Here is a 13,948-nt window from a genome sequence, read left to right as displayed (position 1 = left end):
TAACTTTAGACAATGTAGCAGCATCCACACATGAATAGTAAATAATCAAGTGAAGGAATAAAGCTGCAAATAAAACACTATAAATAAATTAAAAACAATTATGAAGGTAGATGTAAAAATTAATCACAAATGTTGTAAACTATTTAGCAATATGGATCGCTGTAGCAGTCCAGAAAATGAAATGAAACTTCTCTGTACAAATGTTTCACAGGGTATCAACAGAGCTGATTGTGTTATTTTTAATTAATAAACCTTTCAGGGTTATCATAGATTGATAGGTAGATGGATGATTTTTATTGCCATTTGCACAGGTACAGGTCAGTACAAATACATTGGAATTCTTGTGCGTTTCTCCCAGAGTCCTTTTTATAAAATAGAGTGTCAGGGGAGAAGAGTCAATTTAAAAATATATAAAATAAAAATACATAAAAGCAGCGAACACACTAACTACAGGACGGAGTAAGTAGATACACACTGTGTACAGATGCAGATACAGGATACAGAGTGCATGGTCTGGGGGGATGAGTGAATTATTTCACAGAAACAATAAGACGGTATATTGTACACATTTACAATTCATACACTAGCATGCACACACGTTATTATCATTAAAACATATTCATACAATTATTCATGAACTTGGCATAAGAGCCCAGGCATGTCACAGTCAGCCATGTTGAATGTTTACATGTGGGGCCAAAGCTCATGGGATGCTTCCACCTCTGCACAGGATTTATTTTTGAATTTTTGACTTGAAATTCCAATCTCCTATTCAACTGGAAGTCATAATAATCATAATAATTGATACTTTATTGGTCCCCTTGGGGAAATTCTCCTTACACCTCCCCCAGCTTGCTTTCTGTAGGTGAGAGCAAGCTAGCCATGATGGGCAGCCACCTGTTGCAGCACCCAGGGAGCTGGAGGTTAAGAGTCTTGCTCAAGGACCCGCAGATGTGTCAAGGCCAGGCTTGAACCAGCAATTTTCTAATCATAGGCACAGAGGCTTAGCCCACTGAACCACCCACCATGTTGCACTGACCCCTGCAGCAAATAGACTAAGAGCAGAGATATTTGCGCTGACAGGTGTGTTGTTTTCCTTAACATGTGTCTGTCTGTGTATATCTATATGAGGCTCTCAAAACCACATACACCTCTCTCTCCATTCCGGCCTTCTGCAGCCCAGCTTCGAGCAGCCAGGTTTGCCTGTGACAGGTCCCAGCTCTGGCTACGAGCGCAGCCAGCACGGTATGATGCTGCGACAGAAATCCATCGGTGAGGCCGTCTGTCTGACTGTCTGTCCGTCTGCTGCCTGTGTGCCTGTCTGCTTTTCTGCAGAAAGCTCCCTAGTGCTCACTGTTAGCAGTTAGCCTGTCTGCTACCATGTGGCTGCATTGTCCTGAGCCTCATTTCTGAACCCCACGTTACTGCCCTTGTTTGCCCGTTTGATATCTAACATGCAGATAAGCAGGCAGAGAAACACACACAAGCTACCAGTACAGTAGCAGAGAGGTTGTGTGTATAAACACATAGAGAAGTACAGGGTTACTGGTGTATAAACACAGAGATGTACAGGGTTACTGGTGTATAAACACACATGGATGTACAGGGTTACTGCTATATAAAAACACAAGGTTATTGGTATATGTACAGGGTTACTGGTGTATAAACACACATGGAGGTACAGGGTTACTGCTATATAAAACATAAGGTTATTGGTATATAAAACAGAGTTGCAGGGTTGCTGGTGTATAAACACACACAGAGGTACAAGGTTGCTAGTGTATAAACACACACATAGAGGTACAGGGTTGCCGGTGTATAAAAACACTTGCATAGGTACAGGGTTGCTGGTGTATAAACACACACACCGAGGTACAGGATTGCTGGTGTATAAACACACACACACAGAGGTACAGGGTTGCTGGTTTATAAACACATGGAGGTACAGGGCTGCCGGTGTATAAACACACCCAGAGGTACAGGATTGCTGGTGTATAAACACACACACAGAGGTACAGGGTTGCCGGCGTATAAACACACATGGAGGTACAGGGCTGCTGATGTATATACACACACACAGAGGTACAGGGTTGCTGGTGTATAAACACACACGGAGGTACAGGGTTGACGGACAGAACTGGACAGACAGATGTCATTGTGGCCCTTCATGCCTATTGATCCTCTTCATGCATATATTATACCCGTGTGCTTGATGTTCTTTCCTTCTGCTGCATTCATCACCCCATCCTTTCCTGTCTTTCCCTGCCCTCCATCTTCTCTGCTTTTTTGTAGGCGTCCCAGAGGAGGAGAAACATTACCTCCATCCACCGGCAGTGAAGTTTGCTCGCAGTCTGTCAGTCCCTGGGCCAGATGATATACCCCCACCCCCTACCACAGCTCCGCCTGAACCCCCCTTCACTGCAGGGCCTCCCTCTGGCTGGAGGAGCAAGCAGACCCAAATGCCCACAGCGCTGGTATCCCAGACTTCCTCAGCCACTCCCAGCTACCAGCTGTATTCTCAGGCTGTGCAGGTCCCCCAGGCGGGTCGTGATAGAGGTGGGGCTGGGGGCATGGTCGGGGGCGGGGCAGGGGATCATGCACTGTCCTCACCTTATCCAGCACCGCCTGCCCCTCACATTCAGCCAGGCAGGGCTACAGTGTCTCGTAAAGGTGGGGCCATCCCAGGGGAGGCTGGGGGCATGGCAGGTGCTGGGGGCAGGACCGCCGGACTGAGGAGGGGCTACAGCAATGCGGCCCCCCCTTCCACTGTGGCCGCCCCGAGTCAGCAGCAGCCCTCGAGCACACAAAACCAGGCTGCCCAGCAGGCGGGGCGGGCAGGGGCCACGGGCCCTGGGGGGGGGCCCAAGGCTGGGGGCCGGAGGGCAAAGGGCTTGTTAGTGAAGCAGTCTAAGGTGGAAGACTGTACACGCGTGGGTGGCGCCCCCACCCTGGGCAAAGCCCCTGTGGAGAAGAGCTCCATTCCAATCCCCACCATCATCGTCAAGGCCCCCTCCACCAGCAGCAGCGGGCGCAGCAGCCAGGGCAGCAGCATGGAGGCTGAGCCGCCCGCTGAGGCCGATGCCAAGGGTGCCCCGCCCATTTCCGCCCCGCCTCCTGTGCCCGCTCCTCCCCCACCCATCATCCCTCCTCCCCCTCCCCCTACCACAGCACCTCCGCCAGTGCCGCCACTACGTACCCAGGACAGCCTGGACTTCACTAGCCAGTTCGGGGCAGCTATAGTCGGGGCAGCACGCCGGGACCGAGAGCGCCTCCATCAGGCCCGGCGTAAAAGCACCTCCTTCTTCCTGTCGGCCGAGGAGGAGGCTAGCACAGCGGTGCGGGTCCAGGCTTCCCTGCAGCAGGATGCGGGGACGCCCCGCCTGCGGCCCTCCAAGTCCATCGATGAGGGCATGTTTAGTGTAGATGCCCCCCAGCACACGCGCAGCATGCCCCCCGCCTTTGGTCTACCCGAGTATTGCACCCCTGTGCCAGGAGACTTCCAGCCACGCTCTGTGCCAACCGATTTCTATGGCGCTGCCAAGCCGCCGGCCACCACCTTCATCCACCCACTAACAGGAAAGGTGCTGGACCCCACCTCGCCCCTTGGCCTGGCCCTGGCCGCCCGCGAGCGCGCTCTCAAGGATGACAGCAGGCCCCGCAGGGAACGCACCACGGAGCACCATCTAACACGACAGGCTTCCACCGCGGCTGCTGTTCCCGCCTCCCTGCTGTCCCGTGTGCCGTCAGCCGTCTCCGCGTCCCAATCCTCCAGCTCCTCCTACCTCGTCACTTCCTCCTCACTGGCAGCCACCACCCCCTCTACGGGGCGGCCCCCCTCACCACGCATCTTGAGGGGTGGGGCCGGGTGGAGTGAGGAGGCGGGGGAGAGGGAGAGGGAGGGTGGAGGACGGGAGGGGCTCAGGGTGCGCTTTTCGGAGGATAAGACAGTCCACACACATCAGTACCAGTCACAACACTATCAGCCTACCTACCGAGAGAGGGAGAGAGAACGGGAGCGAGAGAGGGAGCGAGAGAGGGAGAGAGAGAGGGAGAGAGAGCGGGAGCGAGAGAGGGAACGAGAGAGGGAGAGAGAGAGGGAGAGAGAAAGGGAGCGAGAGAGGGAGAGAGAGCGGGAGAGAGAGAGAGAGGGGTACGGGAGAAGGCATGAGCAGCCCCCCCAGCCACCTTCCCAACCGGCCCCGCGCCGCCCCTCTTTCCTGCGCATGGAGAGTGATGCCAGTGCCTATATCCTTGCCCTGACCCCTCCATCACCTCCCCCTGCCCCCCCAGTTCATGGGATCAGCGGGGTCGGCAGTGGCGGTGGGCTGGCTCTCATGGTGCTGCCTCCCCCAGCCCCCTCTGTGGATGCCGATGACGAGTTTGTCTTCGCTGAGCCCCTGCCGCCGCCACTGGAGTTTGCCAACAGCTTTGATCGCAGTGCAGCGGGCAGACAGGGCTACAGCCAGTCCCAGGCCATGCTGATTAATAGCCTGCATTCCTCCCAGCAGCCCCCACCGCCACCACCCCCCCCCCCACCTCCGCCGCCTCCACCCCCCAGAGAGCCCTTCATGGGTGGCTTCCCCCCCCACACACCCCTGCCCTCCCCGCAGGCGGGGGACTCCACGGCCTCCAGCCTCACCTCGTATGACAGCGAGGTGGCAAATCTGACCCAGTCAGCACCATCGCCCTCTTCTACTTCGACGTCGGCACCTGTGCAGCCACCCCCTCCCCCCTGTGTGTCCCCACCGCCACCCCCCACTTCCTTCCACAGGTCATTCGGCTTGTCACACACACACCACCTGTACAACAGCGCACACATGCCTAGCCGGGTGTCCCCTGGCGGTCTACCTCTGTCCGGACCGCCCCTTATGTATCACAGCAACCCTGCTGTTGTCGGCACCTCTCCCACCCCCACTCAGACTGGTGCCGGCATCGGCCTGTCCACCACCGTCACCTGTGCCGTGGCAACGGCTGTCATTGCCACGACCACCACCACCACCACCACGGCAACAGCAGGACTCCGCAGGGTGGATCGCGTCGCCCCTCCAGCCAAGAGCGGCGAATCCCAGGAGACCGTGGTGGATTCTGGGATAGAGGAGCTAGACAGTCGCAGCAGCAGTGACCACCACCTGGACAGCATCCTGGGGCTGGGCAGTGTGAGGGGTGAGCGTGACCGGGCAGACCGCCCCGACAGGGGGGCGGACCTTTTGGACTCCTACATGACCTACCTAGATGGACAGACATACGAGATACACAACAGCAAAACAGCTGCCACCTCCACATACCCCAAATCACAACGCTACAGGGAGGGGGGCCGGCCAGGCGTGGAGATCCGCAGGCAGTCCACCAGCACGCCGTCTGCACTCCAGGGTTCCCTCCACTCTCAGAGACAGCGGGAGGAAGAGGAGGAGCAGGAGAGCAGGGAACGGGCTGATGAAAGTGAAATCGCTCATGACGGCTTCAGCGTCAGGGCCACTCAGAGCCTGAGCCGCCCAGGAACACTCTATCTGGAGCGGGTGCGCACCCCAGAGGTGAAGCCCCACTGGGCAGAGGGCCCCATTGGCCCCAGTCAACCAGCAGAAGGCGCTACTCAGGTAGGGAGCCCATACCTGGAGGGCAGGAAGATACACCCGCCCCTGCCCGGCATGAAGGCCAGCATTATCAACGAGCTGAACAGCAAGCTGCAGCAGATGGGCTCTAAGGGCTCTGAAACATGGGGGAGCCACCACTCTTTGAGCCGGCACAGGTGAGCCCTGTTACCCATAATGCCATGCAGCATATGGCATGTTGGTCTCCTGTGAGTGGGTGCTGCATATGACTGCATGGCCATGACTGAAGCTGTCTTTAAAAGTCTCCCTCTCTTTTTATTGTCCCAATATGCACCACTGTCACCTATCTGCTTAACAAGATACAGGTAACCTGTACTTCCTCTTTCCCTGTGTCCCACTTGGTCTCAGTGCCCCCTGCTTCCCCCTTGGCTCCCACTGCTTGTCCCTCTCCCGGTTTCTGCCTTCTTGCCGGCTACTAACCCTGAACGTAACCCCAACCCTAACCCTTGTCACGGGGCATGAGGTCAGACCCACATGCATACTGAGACTGAGGTAGGATACATATGGTTTATTGCCAGGGCCAAAAAGATAGATGTCACAGTACGTGGGAATGGCAAAGGGAAATTTGAGCAATATTCTAAGAATCAGCACACTAATGTCTTCCAACATGGCCTTGGTACTGAAACAGGCAGAGGACAGATGTCAGTAGGCATGCAAAAGTTCAGTACATGGGTAGGCAAACAAACACCAGCAAATGTATCTAAATTGTTATGCAAAAATCAGAATAAGCGAGAGTCAGAGGTCAAACATTGAACTGGAAATGCATAGCAATATCTGCAAGAGAGTTTGGCAATTCTACCAGACAGTCTGTCAACTAGGTACTGGGAAACAAAGCCTTATATAATGAGTTTGTAATGAGGAACAGGTGTGAGCACATGACTAATTAAACAAGCTGATTATAGCTGACTGTAGTCTGGTGGTCTCTGGGAGAGGGAGACTGAAACAAAACAATGATATAGAGAACACTGAGCCAAAAAAACCACAAGGGGGCCAAGGAAACAGGAGAAACCCTAACCTGACCTAACCCTAACCCTAACCTGACCTAATCCTAATCAGACCTAACCCTAATCGCATCCCTTCTCCCTCTCAGGTTCTCAGAAGACTCCACTGGTGCCCTGAGCCCCCCCATCCCACGCTCTCCCTCTCCATCCCCAGTACCGCCCAACCAGCCAGCCCCATCCTCCGCTCCATCCTCTCAGCCCCCACTGTACCCTGGCTGGACCCATTCCCAATTGCCCCAGTCCCCCTCTGTGACTGCTCCCCCAGCCCACTCCCCATATCCCACCTCACCACAGCGCAGACCTGTATACCACAGCAAAGCCCTGGAATTCCAGTTCCTTCCTAACCGGGAATCTCGGCGGCAGGAGGCCCAGAGTCAGCGGCGCCGGGCCCCAAGCCCCCTGATCTCCCCCCCAGACCGGCCTAAGCTCGGTCCCCCCCGGCCCTCATCCCTGCCAATACTGTCCACTGCACCCCTGTATGGCAGCCTGTATGACTTACGCGGTTCCGTCTCCCCACCATCCCCAGCCAACCCCCTGGGGGACCCCTACTTCTCCCCCTCCCCTCCCCTGTTTGCCACCAGTGGTGCCCCCCCACCTCCCAACTCCTCGCTGGTTGTGTCCCGTTCCCTCTCCCCCACTCACTTTCTCTCTGGGAGTTCTTCTCCACCCCTGCACCCCTTGCCACCCCCAACATGCCTCAGCTACCCGCACCTGCCCCCCCCACCACCATCCAAGCCATTCACCTCGAAGCCCCTCCCCTATTGGACCAAGTATGATGTGGCTGATTGGCTAGCTTACCTGAACCTGGGGGAGCACAGGGAGCGTTTCCTGGACAACGAGATTGATGGCACGCACCTGCCCTCCCTGACCAAGGAAGACTACCTGGACTTGGGCGTGACCCGTGTTGGCCACCGTATGAATATCGAGCGGGCTCTCCGGAGGCTCATGGACAGGTAGGAGGGGGGGCGGCAACTGGGGGGGCTACAGAAGGGATGGAGGCGGCAGCTCTTTGAAAGTCTCCTTTTTTGTTGAACATGGTCTCCTGTTTCTTATGTCAGATTTCAATTCTCTTTGTATTCCTTGGATGGCGAAAACATGGTTTTGGGATCTACCTGTCGCTGCCGCAAACAGGATAACTCAAAAAATATTTGATGTATCTTTTTCAAATTGCAGGCCCATTATGTGGGTGATGAACTGGAACTGAATAAATTTTGGAAGCAGATCACCATAAAATTCAAGCAAAGTAGCAGCAAAGAGAAGAGTGATTGTAGATGAAATTTGACCTTGTGAATGTCAAGACATATTTGATGGATCTTATTAGTGCTTCACAAAAAACATTATACGGATGTAGATATACACCTGATTTAATTTTCAAACTGCACCAGAAATGAAGCCATAGCGCTATGTCACAGCAAAGGAAGGAAATGTAGGCTGTTACTGTGAGCACAGTAACTCTAAATGTATTTGACAGATCTCATTAATACTTTGCAGCCACATTGTATAGGTGAAGCTCTGGACCTGTTCAAATCACACCAAAAGGAAAGCAATAGCACTAATGGTGCTTTTCCCCCGGCATACAGGAACTGACCTGTACCCGAGCCGTGCCGCAAAAAGAGACTAGTTACAGCACGGTTCCAGCTTGCTTTGGTTTTCGACTGCAGAAGGATCAACTTTAAGGCATTACCGAGTTTGGTGAGCGACAGTGACGTAAAACTGAAGAGTCGCTTATTTGCTGTTCACACAATGTGCTTCATGATTTACTATGTGCAATTATTATTTTTTTATTGTGTGCTAATTTCCACTAGCACATCTGTGTGAATTGCCATATTATGCAAGTATCAAACACCAGCATAATTAGCATTTTCTCGCGTAAATTTGCATTACAACTCCATGCCCTTCAGCTGTTCTATGGTACTTTTTGGGGGTTGGAAATTTTCAAGTACAGGAATGCACTACTAATAACGAATAATATATAGAATGTACGCTTTTTCCTTCCGAAGATGCATGCGCATAGTTGCTAGTAAGCAGGGCAATGTCAGCATAGGCAAGGCTTCAATGCATTGCTGTCACGTATCGCAGGCACGGAGCGAGGAAACAGGAGCAGGAGTCTAGAGAATCGGGGGACAGAGTCCTGCACGGGTCCACTTTTGGAGACCTGCACCCACCCGCACCCGCACAGTACAGCACCACACCCGCCCGTGCTCCCGTAATTATTTCAAAGTTAAATCCGCACCTGCCCGAGCCCGTTAACATTCCGCCCATTACCCGCCTGTACCTGTGATAAATTACAAACAATTATTTTTTGTATGCACCTCTCAACGTAACAAGCGCTAGGCCTACATGAATTTTGAATTGAAACGAAAAAGTCTGTTTAACACAAAATCAAACGAGATAGATCTAAGCTATACATACTGTGACGAGCGTGAAAGAGAGAACACGACGACACGCTTCAGCAAGGATTCAGATGTATATGTGAATGTTTGTCGAGGCAGTTATCTAATGGTGCGTTCGTTTTTCTCTCGGAATTCCGTGTTGAGTGACATCACGTCCGACAATCTCCCGTTCAAGCTACCGCATCTCGGAACAAACATGGCTGCCTCCATGAACACGCTGCTGTGTGTTGTTGCTTTATATTTTAGCAGATTTGGAGTGAGATTATTTTTTTCTGAGAGACAAACAAACAAGAAACACGAACTAGTCAAACCACATTAAAAGCTTTATAAAATATTTTAGCACATTCATAGCAATATTCTTTTTTTGAGAGGCAAACAAACTACAAACAAACCAAAGACACTAACAAGTCTGGTAAAAATCTGATATTGCATGATAGGATACTGTTTACGGTCATGATATGGTATTCTCTAAATCAAACACGTGCAGTTACATTTATAACTATTAATACATTTAACAAAATAAACATTTTTAAAGATTTATAAAATAGAATTATTGTTGAGTGTGTAAGCCGCCATGTTGATATTACGTCACAGGGGCAACTTGGACAACAAAATCTTGTCCGACATCAACGTCATAAAAGAGGCGTGTTTCCGATGGGAAGTGACGTTTTTCGTTAAGTTTCGTGACGTTTTCATCCGAGTTCCGACTTGGAGAGAAATAATCGAAAGCACCATAACGTACTCCCGACATACTGAACACACTGTGATGATGACAATTTGTACATGATGGTCTAATACATAGATATTTTCGCTTATATGTTATTTTTGCAGGCTACAATACTGTTTTGATTGACCTGCTACCCGCCCGTGTGTAATGAATTACCCACCCGTAAAATTCCAGAACATTAAAATCCGCCCGTTTCAGCAACTATCTGCGGGTACCCGTTGGGTGCAGGACTCTGTCGGGGGAACGTAGGATTTATTCAGGGAAAACACACTCAGGAACACGGAACAACAGGCATGTATGACGCTAATGACCGGACTGGGGAATCACTCACAGAAACACAAATACACAGAATCAATTAACACAACTAGAAACAGCTGATAAGAACAGGATTCCACACGAGGTAAATGAGGGGGCGTGGCACACAGGAGGATCAGAACAATCGTGGCATGACAGTTGCAATGGAAAAGCAGCAGTTAGCAATTCGGCTCGGGTACGGCTCGGTTCATGGTGGCAGTAAACATATTCTGTAGATCTTTCCGCAAACTTCCCAAGATTATTGTACAGGTCAGTGGTTCTCACACTGATTTTCTGAATATTCTGAAATATCTTTTTACATTTTTTTCGTCAGCTTCCCCCTCATCAAATTTTATTGGTAGCAGTCTGGTAGCCTGTAAATTTATCATGGGGGATTAAAATTAAAATTGGTCTTCTCATGAAGAATATTTTGGAGAGGTGGGGAGACTATGTAAAGTAGGCTTGAATGGTATTATGGTAATATTTTCGGTATACCGTGGAATTTTCATTTGGCTAAATTTACGACAGGGAATTAGTGGTCATGGACTGTCCAGGGAATAGATTTCAAGTTAAAATGCTAATATAACAAATTTTTATTTGTTTGCTAGTAGTTTTCAAAAGTTTGAGATCTGGTTCATTATACAGATTTTATAAATATCCCACTGTGCCTCTGGGGCAGTTTTTTGCCAGCTGGAGTTTGTGTACATACTGTATACCCTACATATACCCAAAAACAATCTAGGTAGTATCAAAATCATGATGGGGTCTGTCTGTTAGAATTCTTAGCGTTATGTTACAGTAAACATTAAGACATGCACAAATAAAAACAGGTTACGCCATATTGGTGGGTTGTACTAATTAGCATGTAAGTGGAATGTGCAGTAAATTAATAGGCATTTGGGTAAAATTACTTTTATTGGCTTTTGCACTTGATTCATCCTGTAAATCTAGAAATTGTAGAGGTTGGGGGTAGTAGTGATTAGATGGGAAGAGGGGTGACGGGGCTATCCAGGGAATACAGCTTATCATTTTTTGTTTAGCCTTTTTTCATTTATTCCACCTGTCTTTCTCTTACCCAAGGTAGCCTAGTCCTGCCGCAGAGATGGACAGACTCCAAAATAGGAGGAGGGAGAGAGGAGGGATGGAGAGGGAGTTTGCAAAATGCTGCTACTGATGGACAGATTGAGAGAAACACCACTACCAACAGCAAGAGACAGCGAGAGACGAGGAAATGGAAGGAAAAAGAGTGGCGAGAAAAGACAGAAGATGCAACTGAGAGATACACATAAAGACAGTGATGATTAGACAGAAACACAGGCATAGACAAACACACCTGCATTCAGAGAGAGGTGGATATCAGAGAGAGATATTGCATTACAGACTGACACAGACAAACACATCTATTTTCAGGGAGATGCACAGACACACTGCATCACTGACAGACACAGACCAACACACCTGTGTTCAGGGAGAGGCACAGACACAGTGCATCACTGACACACATAAACACACAGTGCATCACTGACAGACATAAGCACACACTGCATCACTGAAAGACATAAACACAAACTGCATCACTGACAGAAAGACACACTGCATCACTAAAAGACATAGACACACACTGCATCACTGACAGACACACTGTATCACTGATAGTCACATACAAATGCATAGTGTGACAGAAATGTGGAGCTGTTGGTGAGGTTCCCCTATGAATGAAGATTTAAGAGGCTGAACCTTGTGCCTGCCTCACTGTTATACTGCCTCACCTTTATACTTTTAAAGATGATAGTGAAATGACCATGGGAGACACACACTGAGCTGCGTGCTACATGGACGCACACACACACTGCGCAATTAGCAGCATGCTACGCAGACCCACACACATACTGGGCAATTAGCCAAGTGCTACATGAATCCACAGACACACTGGGCAATTAGGTGCATGCTACACAGACCCACACAAACACTGGGCAATTAGCTGCATGCTACACAGACCTACACACACACTGGACAATTAGCTGCGTGCTACACAGACCTACATACACACTGGACAATTAGCTGCGTGCTACACAGACCCACACATACTGTGTACCTTGCTGTGTGCTATGGAGGGGAAACAGATTTGTTGCTGTAGTACCATCTATTAAAGGAAGAATTACTAAGGTTAAAAAATTCACACAAATGTCTTCAGGCACGTGTAAACACAACATAAACACTAAAGCCAGCTGATAGATCTAAGAAAGAAGAGGAGTGGATGTTTCTGGCTTGTGGCTGAGATGAATGTAACTTTTACAAGACTTCCGAGCCCCTGAGACACTGAAACGATCCTCAGTGAAGAGGAAGATGCTGCTGGCATGCCAGAGAAGATGAAGGAATCGCAGAACTCCAGAGCCACTTCCAAACAGGAGTCTCTGAGTAAAGGACAGCTGGATGTGTGTGTGTGAGGCCACACACAAGCGTGTCTGTTTTAATATGATTATTGTCATTTTTAAACTCTGGATGGGTGTGGCCTTCCAGTATCAGTATGCAGACCATTCTTCTTAATGTTATTATTATTATTATTATTATTATTATTATTCAGATTATAGTTATTCTCAGTATGACTGTGGGGTGGAGAGGGTGGAGGTGCTACTCGCCGCCCTGCTCCGGTGACAGACACGTGGCGGCTGTGTAACAGGGTGTATATGTTGACCCGTCGGCTTACATGCTGCATCAGAGGTCAGCAGATATCAGTGCCATCACTGTCTTGAGTGACACACTCACTTTCTCCTTCTCATGAGCAGTTTACTCTCCTGTGTTATTGCAGCAATCAGAAAAAAGGGCTCCTCTTTCTCTTCCTGACTCTCCATCCCTCCATCTCTCTCTGACTCCTGTCTTCTCTTTTCTCCTCCCTTTATCTCTTCATCACTCTCCCCTCCTCTTTTTCCCTCCCTCCATCTTTCTGACTCCTGTCTTCTGCTTTTTCTCACTCTACTTGTTCTCTTCCTCACCCTCCTTTCAACTCTTTTTCTCTCCCTCAGTTTGACTCCTGTCTTCTCCCATTTCTCTCTCCTTTCTCTTCGTCCTATTTTCCCACCATAACTCATCTTATCCCTCTACTTTCTCCTCTCTCTTCCTCACTCTATGCTCCTTTTTCCTTCCTTCATCTCTCTCACTCCTGTCTTCTCCCTCTGCTTTCTCCTCTTTCTCTTCCTTACTCTACTTTCTGCTCCATTTTCCTTCACTCCATCTCTCTCTCATCCTCTGTTTTCTACCTCTGCTTTCTTCTTTCTCTTCCTCACTCTCCTTTCTGCACCCTTTTCCCTCTCTCTCTGACTCATGTCTTCTCCCTCTGCTTTCTCCTCTTTCTCTTCCTCACTCTCCTCTCCACTCCTCATTTTCCCTCCCCTGGCTCCTCTGTCAGCTCTTTTCTGCTCATAGGTGGTAGAATTTAGGCATTTTACAGACACACACACACGGATAGCTGGATTGGAGTGATAGTCTTGCTTTTTACATGTTGAGCATATCCATGATAATGATAATTGCAGTTGTGATAATGATAGATTGAATAATTGTTAGAGATGTACATTTTTCAGCTGTTCTGCAGAACCTGTCTTCCAAATGCTATTTAAGATAAAGCTGACTTTGTTATTTCTGGGTTGCTCTCTACATGCCCTGCGTCTGTCTGCGCTGTTCAGCCAATGACTGTCTGTGTGTGTGCGCGGGTGTGACTGCGTGCGCGTGTGCGAGGACCGTCCCCTGTCCCCCCCTGCAGTCTAACCTGCTCAGGTCTGGGAGAGGGGGCGTCTGGGTCTTTTACCCTGTTCATAGACTATATTTTGATACTAACCTTCATCTTTATTATGCACATTTATCTGATTAATGAAAGGGGTCAGTAAGTGACATCAGGATTCAGGACATGCTTGCATGTCATGGAGCACA

The 13,948-nt window shown here is 49.7% G+C and overlaps 1 protein-coding gene across 7 annotated transcripts in view; it reads left to right on the top strand.

The window, feature by feature from the left end:
- The window catches only part of shank1 (SH3 and multiple ankyrin repeat domains 1), a 67,240-nt gene extending 53,292 nt beyond the window's left edge, over positions 1 to 13,948 (top strand). For 5 of the 7 annotated variants that reach the window (XM_072704856.1, XM_072704854.1, XM_072704857.1 and 2 more), the window contains 5 exons: positions 1,179 to 1,272; positions 2,293 to 5,746; positions 6,700 to 7,563; positions 8,191 to 8,302; positions 11,105 to 13,948. In XM_072704856.1, the coding sequence (XP_072560957.1) occupies positions 1,179 to 1,272; positions 2,293 to 5,746; positions 6,700 to 7,563; positions 8,191 to 8,197 (4,419 nt within the window). In that variant the 3' untranslated portion in view covers positions 8,198 to 8,302; positions 11,105 to 13,948. The remainder of the gene's footprint in view (positions 1 to 1,178; positions 1,273 to 2,292; positions 5,747 to 6,699; positions 7,564 to 8,190; positions 8,303 to 11,104) is intronic. The other 2 variants (XM_072704855.1, XM_072704853.1) reach the window with 2 other exon arrangements.

This window comes from Paramormyrops kingsleyae, chromosome 22, assembly GCF_048594095.1.
Source record: "Paramormyrops kingsleyae isolate MSU_618 chromosome 22, PKINGS_0.4, whole genome shotgun sequence".
Classification (NCBI taxonomy): Eukaryota; Metazoa; Chordata; class Actinopteri; order Osteoglossiformes; family Mormyridae; genus Paramormyrops; species Paramormyrops kingsleyae.
This window is presented reverse-complemented; position numbering and strand designations above follow the sequence as displayed.